The 17,290-nt window shown below is 38.8% G+C and overlaps 1 protein-coding gene across 2 annotated transcripts in view; it reads left to right on the top strand.

Annotated features, from left to right (window-relative positions):
• Positions 1 to 17,290, top strand: part of FAP (fibroblast activation protein alpha) — a 71,302-nt gene that overhangs the window by 32,682 nt on the left and 21,330 nt on the right. For both annotated transcript variants that reach the window (XM_059704262.1, XM_059704263.1), the window contains 6 exons: positions 66 to 110; positions 6,038 to 6,142; positions 6,240 to 6,310; positions 9,199 to 9,252; positions 11,125 to 11,249; positions 14,815 to 14,862. In XM_059704262.1, coding sequence (XP_059560245.1) covers positions 66 to 110; positions 6,038 to 6,142; positions 6,240 to 6,310; positions 9,199 to 9,252; positions 11,125 to 11,249; positions 14,815 to 14,862 — 448 coding nt within the window. The remainder of the gene's footprint in view (positions 1 to 65; positions 111 to 6,037; positions 6,143 to 6,239; positions 6,311 to 9,198; positions 9,253 to 11,124; positions 11,250 to 14,814; positions 14,863 to 17,290) is intronic.

The following is a 17,290-nucleotide window of genomic DNA, read 5'->3' on the forward strand; positions in this document are numbered from 1 at the left end:
ATATTTAGAAAAAACAGCTTACTAACACTAAGTTTTATATGATCTTTTTTTTTTTTTTCTTTTAGACCCAGGAGCATATAGAAGAAAGCAGAACTGGATGGGCTGGTGGAGTATGATTTTGCTATCTTTTTTTATATTTTAATGACACGACAGATTTTCAACTATGAAAGGACCATTTGAAATGTATTCAAACTGGCAGTACGTTTTTTTAATAGAAAAAAATATCAAGGTAAAAAATATAAAGGTAGTGATCCCTTCAGCAATTTTGTGCTAGACAATTTTAATGTACATTTAGAATTCTTTTGAGAACAAATCAATCATATTCTTCATGTTCCAACCTTAACTTTTTCAACGAACTGTCTGATATGGATAATTAATATTACTTCTTAAACAAATACAATAAAGATCATTTTTTAAAAAGGAACATAGTCCCTGATCTGTCTAAAATTATCTTATTAATCATTAGCCATTTGAATTCAGGAAAAATAAATATATTGAGTATCCTTTGAAATTTAGAGACAATCTAACTCTCATTAAATTTTATTATAAACTGAAATTGCTTAAAAACTAAAATGAATGTGTATATATATTCATTTATATATGTTCATTTTAGTTTTTAAGCAAAGTGATGATAGCAAATAGGAAGATGTGTGTTTGGTTCTGATTTGTGATCACTTGGATAAGCTTATTCAGTGATTTATGGGGGTTTTTACTGTGAAAAAATAGGTTTTAGGAAAATATCAATTGTATCTAATATCCTCTATAAATAATGCAAAATAAGACAGAATAAGTGAATGTTGCAAGGTTACTGCAACTTAACACAAAAATATGATTGAATTCAACTAGCATTTGGGTTGTTAAAAAGGCGATGTTTTCTGAGATTTTGACACATTCAAAGAAAGAGGAAACTCTTGTGACTTGATTTAACACATTAACCCATAATAAAAGGACAACAAATAATTCAGAAGTCAGTTCTAAGATGATAAGTCTCATAAAAATTCAAAGTTAAAATGGGTAAGGAGAAGGTAAATTATAAAGTAAAAATCTTTAGATATTAAAAACTCTATTGAACACTTTTTCTAGATCCAATGATTTTAGTTTGCATATGTTTACTCAGTCTTCAGTTATATTCATTAGCTAAAGAATAGTTATTACTTTATTAATTATATATAGTAAATGTAAAATATATTCTAAAATAACAAGGTAACAAGGATACGTATAAGTCAGGAAAAAAAACAACCCTGGAAAGTCCTATTTAATTTAATCTTTGTCACTGTACTAAATAACCCAGGAAAAATTAGGCATATTCAGTAAAAGAATAGGATCTTCTAAATATTTTGGATTCTTGGTTAATCAGAAGGTCGCCTTCTAGGAAGACAATTCCTAGACCAGAACTTGAAAACTTGAAGAAAAGGGAAAGTTAACCTATGAATTCACTCCCATTATAAAGATGTCCAGTAAAGAATGAGAGAAAGGGAGAAGGCTTGAAACTTCCTTTCATTGTGTTCTCCATGATGATAATATAACTAAGGTTACTATAAAGTAACATGAATGATGTGATTTTACAGATAGATAAACAATGATACTAACAACCTTCTCAAAGACATAATTTTAGGAATCCATATGTTTGTTCTGAAAATGGTACCAGCATTCAAAACATTCTGAAATATTTGCATCTTATCAATTTTTACACTCTATAGCTGGATGAATAGATAAATAAATAAATAGCCTTCTAAAACTATAGATCACTGTTTTAAATACCCTCAGTGCCCTGCCAGCATGGCTCAGTGGTTGAGTGTTGACCTATGAACCAGGATTTCATGGTTAGATTCCCAGTCAGGGCAAATGCTCAGGTTGCAGGCTCTATCCCCATTATGGGGCATGCAAGAGGCAGCTGATTGATGATTCTATCTCATCATTAATGTTTCTCTCTCTCTCTCTCTCCCTCTCTCTTCCTCTCTGAAACCAATAAAAATATATTTTAAAAAAATACCTTCAGTGGAGGGACATAAGTGTTCTTTGAGGGAAGATGAGATTCTTATATTAAATCCAAAGTCTTTCCAAAATAAATCTAGTGAATAAATAAAGTATCTGCAGCACATGATTTTGTGCTAGATCATGTTAATACCTGTAGCTTTAGAATTCTATTGGGAAACATTATATTTCTTATCGACTAATCTCAAGCTCTTAAAATATATCCAGTAGTCAGTAAACTTTAAAAATACCAGAAGTGGAATTGTCAAAAATTCTTTGCAATGATGGCTTTCAAAAGTATGCTCACACTCTCCCAAGGGAACTGCCTTGAAGAGGTGATTCTTTAGATTTAGATTTTATAGGTTCAGAAATCTTTTTTAGAAAAAGATAGGGCACAACTTCATATAGTCATAGCTTCTTTGCCCCAGTATGCTGTTTAGCTTCCTTGAACCAATAATTAAACCAGTGACTTGATAAAATTACCCAGAAATATGTCTTTCTGATATTTGTTCAGGTAATATGTATAAGGTTTGTGGACAAATGTACAAGCTGGTCTTATTCATATAAATTTAAAGAGTAACTTCAGAGCTGTTCTTCCTTTAGAACTTACCAAAGTGCTTTGAACTGAAAAAGACCTTCAGAGATTACCTAAGAATTAGAAAAGTGAGATTAATTGACTTGCTAAAATTGACCTGTTTAGTTGCAGGCACAAAACTAGCAAACAGTTTCTTAAGAACTTTATCACTTTTTTTCCTCCAGCATGAGATAGTCAGTGTCTGAACTTGGGAAAAATAGCCTAAGTTTTTCTGTATTAGATCAGAAAGCAAACAACAAATTCACTTGAAATAAATATCTTTTTGCTCTTTATAGAAAACAGACAAAAAGGAGGATGTAATCAATGTATCTGGTATTTAATCACTAAGTTGGGGAACAAACACTACAAAGCATAATGCTTAGACTGCAAAGCCACATTTAAATAATTTCAAAATAATTAAGCAATACACCACATCTCCTTTAGACTGTTGGCCAAATCCCTCAGCTGGGAAAAATAAATTTTCTGCCTGATGCTTGGAAGTCTGTGCTTTGACTACATGTGGACTCAGTTCAGGCATTAGCCTTAGTAAGTAGATCATTTGCCAACCTTAGCAAGAAATTATCTGGTGGTAAATAATCTTACCTTCCAAGTAAGGTATTTTGAATGGCTTTGCACATAGAGATGAGTAATTTATCAGAAAATCTAAGCAAGATAAAGGGATCTGTGAAGAGGCTGGTGATAACTGTGACTTTCTAGGGTCCAGATGTGACCTGTTGCCAGAAGCACTTAAATGAGAATGCATTGTGGACCCAGCCCTGGCAAAGTGAATGAGGACATATTTCACACTCTCTTTACTGCACCCCAGTTACCTGTTTATCTAAAGTAGGTGTCTTTGATGTGAGCAGCAAAAAGGGAGAAGATAACAGTCTTTACTTAGCAAAAAATATTCTTCCTGTTTGCTTGATTCTAGTATCTTAAAAACATAACACTCTACCCTGTTATTATTTTTGTGTGTGAAAATTAACTCTTAAATTTCAATCTAGAACAAAGGTTTTCCCCCAAGTTTCTCAACTAACTGCAGGTGTGAGGAGAATATAGTTTTACTCTAGCACCTTAAAATATTTTGTGACCCCGGTTCCGTTTTAGCAGTTAAGACAACGTAAAGCCAGTTTTTTACTTTTATTCTGAGGAGTGAGAGGTTACTACTAAGAGTAAAGTGGTTACTAAGTATATCATCATTTGCTAAAAAAAAAAAAAAAAAAGCATAATTTTTTTCTAGAGTAAAAGAATGATTGTTGTGAGACATACACTAATGAAATTCTGTCCACAAAACTGCAAATCAGAATGTCCTATTCTTGGGATTCTTGGCTCTCAATTTCACTTAGAAGCACTGGTCTCAATACACAAAATGCTACCAAGGCTGGTCTTATTAATGAAATTAATAAGAGGTTCGTGCAAGGAAACCGCATTTTCTCATTATTCCATTTTCATTTTGTTAAAGATTTATCATTTCTATGCCAAAGAGATGACTTAGGACACTGTTAGTTTCCTGGGGCTGCTGTAACAAATTACCACACTCTTGGTGGCTTAAAAATACATACATTCATTCTCTCACCATTCTGGAGGTTAGAAGTCCAAAGTCAAGGTGTCTGTGGAGCCAGGCTCCCTCTGAAAGTTCCAGGAAAAAATTCTTCCTTGCCTCTTCCAGCTTCTGATAGCTGCTGGCAATCCTTGGACGTGCTGAACTTGTAGCTACAACACTCCAATCTCTGTTTCTCCATATCTCTCTGTATCTCTGCATCCTCTTCTCTTCTTATGAGGACACTAGTCATTGGGTTTAGAGCAGTGATGACGAACCTTTTGAGCTCGGCGTTGCAGCATTTTGAAAAACCCTAACTTAACTCTGGTGCTGTGTCACATATAGAAATTTTTTGATATTTGCAACCATAGTAAAACAAATATTTATATTTTTGATATTTATTTTATATATTTAAATGCCATTTAACAAAGGAAAATCAACCAAAAAAAATGTGTTCGCGTGTCATAGGTTCACCATCACTGGTTTAGAGCCTAACCTAATCCAGTCTCACATCTTGATTCTTACCTTGATTACATCTGTAAAGACTATTTTTAAATAGTGTCATTGTCTTAGTCAGTTTGGGCTGCTTCAACAAAGTGCCACAGACTGGTGGCTTATTAACAACAGGAATTTATTTCTCACAGTTCTAGAAACTGGAAGTCTGAGATCAGGGTCCAGCATAGTCACATTCTGGTGAAAGCTCTCTTCCAGTTGCACCCTTCCACCTCTTGTATCCTAATGTGGCAGAGGGCAGAGCAAAGGAAGCAAGCAAGCTCTCTGGTGATTCTTATAAGGGTACTAATCTCATTCATTGGAGTGCCAACCTTATGATCTCATCTAACCCTAATTACCTCCTAATACCATCTTTGTGGGGGGGGGGGTAAGGTTTCAACATATGAATTTGGGAGAAATATTCAGTCTCTAATAGTCCCCTTCTGAAGTTCTGGAGGGAAATGAATTTTAGGGAAGACTATTCAGAATAATACAGATACCATGTCAAATAAATTGCATTTGAAAAGTCACATAATCATACTCAATTTTATCAAAAGCATCAAATATCAGATCACACACGGGACCATCACTAAAGTAGCAAACATCAACTTTCCCTATGTTCTTACTCAAAAGGGAGTCCTAGGCTGGGTGTCAGCAGGATCGGTGTCTGTAGCTAAAAGATACTGTAGTCATTTGGCTGTTGTTGCTTGGTCAGTTCTACAGGAGTTGAGCATCATGTTCACCGCCATATGAAAGCACGGGGCTAGAGAGAGCTGGTTTTGGATTATCTGTGGGAATACAGACTCTGAGTGATGTTGAGTAACACCTCCATCATGTAGGTCTTTCACCACTTTACTGCCATTTCAAAACCTGCTGACCAGAATTATAAATACACCAGCAAATGTACAATGAGTCTACATTTTTAAGGAGAGTAATTACCAGCTAAAATTGGGTGTGAGGACCTTGGCAGGCTTTTAGTTATCTGCACCATTCAGGATGTCGACTTGTGGCCCGCCCTGCTCCAGGGCACACTAGAACTGAGTGTCAGAGACTCCTTAGGTCATTAAGGGGTGCCCAGCAGGGTCCCTGCAAAGAAGTCGTGGATGCTAATGAGGTCTACTCTGCTCCCCAAGTTCAAGGACTAAATCCTCCACTTGCTTGTCCTGTGTAACATTTTTCTCTCTAGTTAGAAGTCTCTCCCTAAAACTGTGGCTAGCAGGCCATGATATTTAATATTTCAAATGTCTTCATTGAATCACTGGCATTAGGTACTTGGCATCATACATATCAAGAATTAAAAGGGCTATCAGCCTTCATAAGAGTCCACATTTCGGTCAAATATCACATTTTGAAGACTGACTTGGTTAAATATCAACATTCATGTGTGATTCTTTCAACTCTCTTTCCTTTCCAGTCCAGTTTGGTTTGTCTTTTGAACATAACCTTTTCTTTTTCAGTTCTTTGTTTCAACACCAGTTTTCAGCTATGATGCCACTTCATACTACAAAATATTTAGTGACAAGGATGGCTACAAACATATTCACTATATCAAAGACACCGTGGTACGCTCCTTCCAATATTTATCTCCTCAAAGATCATTCACTTGAGGTTGCTCAAATAGCGCTCAGCTTCACACCACATAATGTTTGTCTTTTAAAGGAAAACGCTACTCAAATTACAAGTGGCAAGTGGGAGGCCATCAATATATTCAGAATAACACAGGATTCACTGTAAGTATTGCATGAAGCATGTTGCCCTAATGAGGGTTTAATTAGCCAATGGACGTACAAGGGATCCTGCACCACTTAAGAGCATTTTAGTTATCTACTCTGTAGTTTAGTTCAGACAGCTATGCTTTTCTTAAGACTGCATTTCTTTAACAACTAGGAAAGAATATATGGTAGGTGGTAATTTCTTTTCTGATATGTGATAGGTAACTATATAAAAGTGTAAATTTAAAAAGTAATAACTGGTTCTAAAGACAAGTTTTACTCTTCAGCACCTGAAGCAATGAGTAAGCTTGAAAAATCCACTGATGGCAACCCGTACATAGAAAATGTTTTTGTAATGATTCACTGCTATGTAAAGTTGTTATTATCCTTAACACCTATAGTTTATTTAACAATTGCTGTGTACCGCATGCTGTAAAGTAGAAACAATTACCCCAGTTTTACAGATAAGAAAACCAATACTTGGAAATTTAACTTAGCCAAGGCCACATAGTTAGTGGCAGAGCTAGGATTCAAACTTAGAACACGTTCAACCTAACGTTCTTATTGTTAACCTCAACACGGGGACTTCTTTCCTTTCTGGTCCATCCTGCATACAGTCTAAATAAACTGCCTTAAAGTAGTCATTTGTGGTCAAACTTCTGTAATCAAGAATGTATAGTTCCTTTTCCTCACTCCTTATAAGGTCCAAATCCAGGGTACTCTGCCATAACCTGCTTACCATTAGCTGGAATTCTAAAAGCAAAGAGGAGGACCATTAGTTCAGGCTCACTGGCTGAAACCTGCCAGAAACTGTTGCCAATCCATGAAATTCTTTGAGCAGTCAGCAAAGGAGTTCAGACATTTATGGAGCAGCCATTAAAATCACCAGCGTAAGAGGAGTGGCAAGATCAAAACAGATGGGGGATTTCAGACATGATATGTTCAGAAGGTAGGGGAAAACTGGAGGCAGGAAGACCCAGGTATGGTCACAATCTAGGCCTGAGGTGACAGAGACATGAACTAGCATAGTGGCAGTGAAATACAGACTCTTTGAGGGAAAAACTCTTCCTTCCTTCCTCCCTTCCTTCCTTCCTTCCTTCCTTCCTTCCTTCCTTCCTTCCTTCCTTCCTTCCTTCCTTCCTTCCTTCCTCTTTCTTTCTTCTTTCTTTCTTTCTTTCTTTCTTTCTTTCTTTCTTTCTTTCTTTCTTTCTTTCTTTCCTTCTTTCTTTTTTTTTCATCCTTGACACTTGGCATAGTTCCTGACACAGAGCCAGAGTTCAATGAATATTTGTTAAATGAATGAGAGGAGAGATAGATAGATAGACAGGAAAGACAGATGGAGGCTGAGCAGGAGTGGTGGCTTAGTGGCTGTGAGGGAGAAGGGAACAAAAAGAGGGAGGTGGATGCTGTGGCAAGTGTCAGAGATGAAGACAGTTGTGAAAACCTTTGACATCAGAAAACGGCAGGGGGCTGTTGGAAAAGATTCTGAGTAGTTTATTCACAAATAATTTGAGATGATGTGGGAAAGGCAAGTGCAAGTGATGACTGGAGTCATGTGAAGTTAGGAAAAACATGTAGACGGATACATTTAACACTGTGAGTGAGATGTATCATGTTGCCTTTTCCTTTTATTTGGGAATAACAAGACTTTTATGAGAGTAAGGACAGAAAAGTACCCGGGCTGCCGAATAGTCCTCATAATTAAAAAGTGGTTATTCTTTTAATAACCTTGGTTATTCTAAACTTTTCACACCCTATTAAGGTCTTCCAAAAAGCAAAAAACAAAAAACAAGACAGTTACTTTGTATTAGTCAGATGAACTCACTCCCAGATGAGTGAAAATCATGCTGTGAAATTGGCTTTACCGCCTCATGGCTGTATAAGACAGGTTAGACCTGGACCCAGACACTTAAGTAGCAAGTATGTTTTCTTGCGAGTTGTTTTGCATCTGGGTAAATTAGCATGCTCCTTTGTGTGGAATCCCAGTGTGGATGAGTTTCCTGGTTTATAGCAAACCTACGTATTGTCAGGGCATCTGTAAAGTAAATTCAAATGTGTTTAGAATAGTAGACAAAATTAAATAATATAGCATAGAGAAACCAGTAAACTGTTAATCATGGAAAAAGAAATGGGTGATATTAATCAAATATCTTAGTTTTTTTGTGGCTCAGAGCTAGTGAAATAGAATATAATATCTTATATAATAAAAGCAAATATGCAAATCGACAGAATGACGGAATGACCAGTCAGCGGGGGACGGGGTCAGCGAGCAGGCAGCGCCAGGCCAGCCAAGGGATGTGCCAGCAGGCAGAGGGAGGGAAGGGTGATGGACGGGGCCAGCACCATTCACTGATGGGCCATCCGGTTGCCTCCCACAGAGGGAGGCCCGGCAGCAACAGTGGGGTGATGGGGGCAGTGCTGTCCCCTGATCAGCTGACCTGGTTGCTTCCTGCAGAGGGAGGCCAGACTGCGGCTTAGGCCCGCTTCCACTGGGATGTCCAGTAGGACATCCCCTGAGGACTCCCAGACTGAACGGTGCAGGTCTGGCTGAGGAAACCCCACCAGTGCATGATTTTTCATGCACTGGATCTCTAGTACCTATAATAAAAGAGTACTCTGCTTAATTTAATCCCCTATGATTTGAAAGTCAGAGTAAGCACACAAAATTCAGTTATAAACAGTAGAGATTTATAAATACAAGTGTCAATCAGTAAATAGTTTCATGAAATGTTTATTAATACTTTAATTAGTATTAGTTTACAAATTAATCATTCATTTATTGTTTATTAATAGAGTAGTTTAGATGAACATTGGACTGCATTGTTTAATATATCAGAATTAGTACCAACAGTCCTATTACCATTTAGTTATTGGTAGTTATTTAATAACTTCTGAATATCTTTCAGGTTTTATTCTAGCAATGAATTTGAAGGTGTCCCTGGAAGAAGAAATATCTACAGGTAATTTATGTCGATTCAGTTTAGTATATTTCTATATTGATATTTGAATAAAATCTGTCATGATCCTCAGAATACATAGAATTTAAAAGCCTGAAATGAAGTAGGAATAACTTGTGAATTGAGATAAAACATTCAGAGAATGTTTTGCACTACATCAGTATTAAGTTATATAACCCCAAAATATCAGCTAACTCAAATGTTTGTTTTCAAAAAGAAAAATCATGAAATTTTAATGCAGATGTAAACATAATGCTAAATAATTTAACTAAATGTACAGGTAATTGAGGACATTTATTCACTTACACTCATGTATTAAGTACCTACTGTATTTATTCCCATCATGTGTGATTTCTTTTAACATCATTCACTTTGGCATAAGCCTCCTGTGATTGGAAGGAGTTCATGTTCGTTCCTAATTAGTGTTTAAGTTGGTCCAGTGGTTGCTTTGATGATTGGAAGGGTGCCCTAAACAGCCCCTTCTGGATGTGGAGTACAAACAACAGTTACTGTAGACTGGTGAGTTTGCTATTTGCCAGGCACCTTCTTACTGCTTTTTGTATTAATCTTACTTAACTCCCACAACAAATCTAAGAGGCAGGTGATATTGCTGAAGCCAGGATTTGTATCTGGGCAAGCTGCACCTGACCCCTTACTGTGAGCAGCCTACCTCACATTTCCCAGATCACACCAAAATATGAACATGAATATTAACTGTAACTGAGGAAATAAGACATTTTCACTCTGCTGCATTCCTCTGTTCCTCTGTTCCCCCTTGGATCTTGGTTCCTTATTGGTTGGGGTTGGGGAGAATCCCTCTATGGAGCTCGCAATGCCTCTGGCCACCCTCTACCCAAGGCAAAGTCAGGGAAGCAGCAGAAGGAACACTGCGGAGGCCACAGGAGACCTTGCCATCCATGTTGTGCTTAAGACCCTGCCTCCATCCTGGCATGATACCACCTAGTCTCCACCAAATTATAAAAGACTAGAGTTCTGACAGGATCTGGGAGTCTGTATGTCAAAGCCAATCACCCCATTCAGAAACCACGCAGAGGCCTCTGCCGAGGAGAGAGTGGGCCCAGCATGGTAGGTGCAGGTTGGCTTGTGTAGAAATGTGTGGAGGGAGCATTCCCAGGAAGAGCTGCCCTGGGCCCAAATGTCCTGCTTCATGGAAGGAAGGCACAGGAGGAACGTAACTTGTGGTTTCTTATTTCCAATTTGCTTGTTAGTAATTTCTCCTTCCAGTTATATGGTAAGAACAGATTCCCCTGGTATGCTTTGCTGGTGGGAATACAAAAAGAGAGGTGGGAAGAGGAAGAGCTATGCATTCCCAATCGCTTTGTGAAGTGTGAGAGATGAATGGCTATGAGAAGTGATTGCCTCATGCCCACCCGAGGTGTTAGATATTTCCCCCACCCAAGGGAACCACAGAGGGCTTCTCCCTTGAGGCTTGTGCCTAGTCAGGCAAAAATTGAAAATCAGGCTACATCAGAATGCTAAGAATTCCCCTTCACTTTATTTTTTTCATGTTTTTATTGACTTTTAGAGAGAGAGAGAGGAAGGGAAAGGAGTAGAGAGATAGAGACATCCGTGAGAGAGAAACATTGATCGGCTGCCTCCTACACGCTCCCTACTAGGGATCGAGCCAGAAACCTGGGCTTGCGTCCAGGTTTTGAACTGGTGACCTCCTGGTTTCTAGGTCAATGCTCAACCATTGAGCCACACTGGCTTGGCTCCCCTTCACTTTAAATGACATTGGCACCAGAAAAATGGAGTAGGTTTGATGTCAATATGTAAATTAGTCGTTTTATAGTGCATTAGTACATTTTGATAAATACAATCTTAAATTTTGAATTTATTTTCATTTTTCTCTAGAATTAGCATTGGAAGCTATCCTCCAAGCAAGAAGTGTATTACCTGCCATCTAAGGCAAGAAAGATGCCAATATTACACAGCAAGTTTCAGTGACTACTCCAAGTACTATGCACTCATCTGCTATGGTAGGTAATGGACTTAACACAAGTTTACCACTTCACTGCCACTGTCGTCATCCTCGTCACCACCATCTGATCAATCCTTAGCTATGGATGAGTAAGCAGGATTTAAATAATATCATACAAGGAAGTGTTCTCTGATAAAATGGTTGCTGACTTCACCCATTTGCCTGGAGAAATGTCAAACTCATTCAGCCCGGGGAAAGAACAGTGGCCTAGAAACCAAAGCCCTTCGCTTGGAGGCCAGTAATTCTTTAAAATGTAGTTTCAGATGGGATGGAAAATGAACTTTTGTCACCGAGTATGTTTTTTTCTAAATTTGGGAAACATAATAAGTATTCATTCAAATATTTAAAAAAATCATAGGTAATAAATTAAATATTTCCAGCTTGCTCAGGCCATGTGTACATTTAGTGAATAATTTCTATCCAGATAATTTCATACATAAAATGTTATTTATATCTTGATCATTGGGTAAGCAATAAAATAGGTAAGGTTAGGGGGTGAGTGGATTGATGAACTATGTTGTGGTCCTAGGGGTTTAGAAAACAGACTTGGAAAATATCTACTTGTCATTCTCTGACCTATTCCCCAGTTAATCCCTGAGCTTCCCTGGTGGGGGACAGAAAACAGAAGTTATTACAAAATGCCCATTATTTCCCTGTTTCTGGTTTCAACTCCCCATGTGAGGTGGGTGGCTAAGGCAACAAATGGAATCTTTGATTGAGATCCCTGCCTAGTTGCAGAGGACCCTGAGGTTCCCTTTACTTCCCAGAAGGAAGGCACCCTGACATGCCACTTCTATCACCCCAACCACCTGGCCCCAGAGCCTGCAACCCAGCTCATCTGACCACGTGGAAATGAATGAGCATTTAAGCCCAAATGCGCCTTCAATAAGTCATTTTGATACAACACTTTCATACAATGTTTGGTCAATGGCATCTTTGAAAAGTCAAGAGATTGTTGTTGTTGATATATGTGTGATTGTGGCATTTAAAGGTATACATTAATGTCCTTTCAAGTTATATGTAACATTTTTTCAATTCAAGCTATATATTTATACAACATATTGAAAGCTTATATGCCAGGCATGTGGTATTGAACTAATTGTACTGAGTTGTCTGTCTGTCCTTTTCTCCTGAAGACAGAAACTGCTTTCTTTAAATCTTTATAATCACAAGGCCAAGAAGAATGGCTAATGGGTAACAGACATTGAGTGCTTGTTGAATGAACATAAGTGCTAGGAAGATCAAAGTATTGCTGCTGCCTTTTGCAATCTACCAAAAGACTCATCCTATCCCTCTATATTTATATGCATTCTGCCTTTATCCAACACTTTTAACCCTTTTTGAAAGCCCTGCGTCACTTTGCCTGCTTAAGCCGGAGTGCCCACTGAAGGGATAAGAGAGCAAAAACTAAGCTCTAGTCAAAAGTTGGTGGAAGAGTCCTTTCTGGAACTTGAATTGCCTGACTTTTCCACACTCCCTCTTGTTCGGCAGTATGGTAATTTCCCATTTAGCAAAAAATATACTGTGTGGGAAGCATCACATCGTCTGGTGTTTTTGAAGCTCCAGTAAAATGAGTCACCGCACCATCATAAGAAAAACCTTGAAATCTTTCCCTTTAGGATTAAGAGTAAAGCCTCATTATGTAACTTCAAACTCTCCAAGAGCGATGGTGAGTAAATCCCAGATAATAGGATTAAAATAGGGGAAATCACGTTCATGATGCTGATGGAACAAAAGCAGTGCCAAGGAGGAATTCTAGACAATGGGTGCTTAAGCCATTAGGATCACACCCTCAGGCCATTTTTGTCAAGGGCAGTCAGTCATTAGTTTGTCTTGTAGCTTGAGCAAAAAAAGATACGCCAGTTGTCACTTCTGGAACTGCATAGCCATGAAAATTCCATAGGCCGGATACTGATTGACTAAAGTCAAGAAATCCAGATTTATGTCTCATTTCCTTACATCCTGACCAAAAATATAATGTGTGCTTGTTCCTTTTAATAACTTTGAAGAAAAGCAGAACAAAAATCTCTGAAAAGAAATTCTATTAAAATTCTGAAACTCCGTACAATACAGAACTCCTGATTTTTGAGGGATCCTAATACATAATATCCCTGCTCCTTACTCCCAAGTTAGATTGAGGTGTCAGGAAGGAAATCAAAATGTTAGCTTTATTACCTGTAAAGGTTAGTTGGGAAATGTGGCTAGGGTGCAGCTTCCTAATATCGTACCCCAGAATTAATTACATAAGTGTGAGCACAACTGGATGGCCACTGGCTTCTCCCATGGCGCCTGGCACTGTCACACGTAGAGCACTGAGGAGCAGATCAGAAGCATGTTTCCGCAGGTGAAAAGTGCCTGGAACAGGGCAGAACAAGGAGTTACTTATGCTCCGGTCTTCTCAGAGCTCAGCAAATAGGTCATTCCCCTCTGCTTGTTTGGGACCAAGGTGCTGCTCTAATGACACTCCTTCCACATCGAAGGAAGCAAGCTTCCGAAGGAGGACAGATGTACCTTCACCCCTAGCTCCATGCTTGCTGCTTTTAACCCACTGACTGCTTGAGCAAATTTACCCGGGGAACTATTTTATTCTATATCTCAAATCTGTGATCGTGTGTAATGATTTGTACATCTTGTTAAAATATCTAGTTTCTACACAGAGAACCTGCATTCCATGTTGGAATAGATAGTAGACACTGGTGTGTCACCCAGACCTCCCAACCTCAGGACCGAGTCCCTCATATCTCCAGCTGCTGAGAGTTCTGGTGGCTGACACCTCACAGCCCAGCCCCCTCCCCACCTCCTGGGGATTGCTCTCAACCCAGGCTATATCCAATGACTGCTCCACCGTGCAGTCTAAAAGCCAGCCCCATTGACCCTATTTCAGGCAACTCTTCATGCCATCAGCTCCTGAGCTCTCCGGGAGTTGGCTGAGGTCTCCACTGTGACTTCACCAAAGCCCACCCTCCCTTGTAGCCCAATTTTCCTCTCCTCTCCCACAGGTGTGTATTCTAATACCTCCCCCCAGATAAACTTCTGCCCCACAAAACTCCTTCTGGGCCTGTTTCCTATGGAATGTGACCTTCCACAGCTTATTGGAACAGGCAAATTATTCTATATAAATTTATTTCTTAATGTATTAATTACTTTAAAAAGAGATGCTGGATTTTATGCACCAAAATGAATGAATCAAAAAGCCACAATGAAAATATAATCTGAGTACTGGTGAAGGTTATTTGATAAAGACACAGCTAAAACTGGCCCAAACAGCATGACATCTTCCCAGAAGGCCACAGGTCACTGCCACTTCCGGGTCCACCCGTAAATAGATCCGAACTTCAGTATCTCTCTCGGAAAAGTGCACTGGCAACTCCCCCCTCACATCTGTTCTTGGAGTGGGCTCTGATCTCATGTGTTGTGTAAATGTAACTTAAAAGGTAGTGTTTACTTCTCTGTGGGAGAAAAAATAGGTGCAGAATTAAAACATGTACTTGACATTAATCACAAATACTATTAGCAGTTCTCATTGAAACTAAGTTATGTTTTTGTTCTCCTTTTGTGCACAGGCCCAGGTCTCCCCATCTCCACCCTTCATGATGGCCGCACCGATCAAGGTAGGCTCTCCTGCATGCTGTTGTCTTGTCTATAGACAGCCTGACACTACCTTGAAGGAAGCCAGAGAGTTTCCACACCAACAAGGGGAGGTGTGATGGAACCCTGTTACCACCCAGCTGATGGTTACACAGAGTTGGCTATTCTTTGAGTCAAACCAGATCATATAAAATTTAATAATTATTTGCAGTAAGAACTTGACATAACACAGATGAGCTATATCAGAGGGATTCGTTCTATCTTCCTCAATCAGCTTTATAAAAAGCACAGAAGCTTAAAATTGGAAGGAAACTTGGGGTAGTTAGTATAACTTACCAAATTCCTGTTTTTTTGGTTTTTTGTAACATTTCAAACTGGAGACAAATTCCAGACATAACTTCAGTTCAAAGCAGGAGGTGACTATCATGCTAGCTTTTTTGTTTTAACAGCTAAGTCACACTGTTGTCACATAGGAAAGCCCCAAATTTGGAGGCTCTCTCCATGTTTAACTGCTACCAAGATAGTCCTTGTCCATCCTATATTTGTGATATTGCCTCAAAATAGTTCACAGATCGCAGATAACCCTTTTTGTTCTCAGCAGAGTTATCCAAGTGTATAATGGCCCCGAACCTCCTCCTGAAGGTCTCCATACCTTCGATGGACTATTAAACAGAATTATAGGGTTGAAGCTGATGGTGACTAGGGACAATGAGGGACTTCAGCACTCATCCTGCAGACATCCCTGCACAGCCTCTGTGACAAGCCAGGAGGCTGCTTCGGGATGAGGCTGGCTGTCAGCTCAAAGGCTCAGGAATAGGTGAAAATAAGGGAGTGAGGACGTCAACTCCGCGCTTCCGGGCAGAACAGGCATTGTAATAATGGGACTGTGAATTTAGTTTCATTCTGAAGTTTTTTTTTGTTTTTGTTGTTTTACCTTGGGTCTAATAATGAAATACATTGAAGAAGAACATGGTATTTCTTAGTTTGGCACATCTCAATCTTCAGAACTTAAAGCAGTTCCACTTTCAAATCTGTAACATTTTTTATTTTAATGAAAATCACTATAAATGTGTAATTCCTATTTTTCTGTGACTGCAAAATAAAGGTCAGCTTCCCTTTTCCCAGACACCAATTACTGTAAGGCTCACGTAGCTTCATGACTTTACTTAATACTTAGAAATATACATAATGCATATTATGATTATATGTTTTCCAACTTGTGAAATAGAATGCAATTTTTTTTAGAGCACAGTTCTGCAAATGTGCCTAATGATAAAATTCTCCAGAGATGTTTATTGTAAATACTCTGAGGCTCTTCCCAGAAGATGCAATTCAATAGATCCTAGATTAGGTTAGGTAATCTGTGTTTTTAATAAATTCTCAAAAAAAATTGGAATTGCATTTTATAGCAGATGGTGTGTCTTCTATTTATTTGTAGTTTTTCCATTCATTTCCCACTGCATTTGGTGCCACAAATCTTTATTCCACAGATCTTTATTAAGCAATTCTCACACTGTGTCGGATTATAAATTCTTAAAATGAACTGATATTGGCTCAGATATGGTCTCTGTCCTCAATGAGAATATAGATCAATGGAGAATGCAAATATGTGAATGGACAGTAAGGATGCAGTGGGGTACAGTATTAATAGCATGGGAAGCACATAAGTAGGGCAGCTCATCTGGGCTTTGGGTTGGGAAATGTTTCTTAATGATAGCTGTATCAGACTACTGACTCATACAAGTGAAGGAAGGATTGATGCTGCTTGGTCAATGGGATGATATTGATGTTGTTTATTGACATTGATCACATGGTTACCATGACCATGGAAGCGGATAGACAGCAGAGTGGGGAAAATGAGGGAGAGCAGGGAGAGTGGAGGGTCAGCTTAGACTGAAGCTGTGTAGAACACCAACCCCAGAAGTGGAAAGAAAAACATGAATCTGTAAAGAAGACCAAGAGGGAACAGAAGGAGGAGGACAACCTTGAAAGTATGTTGGCCTAAAGGGTGGGGCAAAAGAGAATCTGTGTCAAGTGCTACAGAGAGTGAGGCCTGCTTTAAATCCGTGAGTTTAGCAAGAGGGAAATTAGCATTAGTTTATCGGAGCCATTTCAGTGAAACAATGGAAGTGGAAACCAGACTGAAGTAAATTTAATTAGGAGAACAGAAGGGGTAGAAGACTTAAGGAGGGAGGTCCCTGAGAGGTTGGGAAAAGATGGAGTCCAGAGACAGGTGAGGGGATTGATCTCTGGCATTGTGAAGAGAGAGCGAGTGGAGAATTATGGATGCAATTGTATGAAAGCTTGCAGACATTGCAGAAAATAGTACAACAGCTTCATTTTCTCTGCAAAGTGGGTAAGGTCATTTGAAAACAACAGATAGTACTTGAACCAGATGCTGTAGAAACTCGGAAGAGTTGGCACTTGACATTGAGGGCCCCGTTGAGAATT

The sequence above is a fragment of the Myotis daubentonii genome, chromosome 7 (genome assembly GCF_963259705.1).
Source record: "Myotis daubentonii chromosome 7, mMyoDau2.1, whole genome shotgun sequence".
NCBI classification, from domain to species: Eukaryota; Metazoa; Chordata; class Mammalia; order Chiroptera; family Vespertilionidae; genus Myotis; species Myotis daubentonii.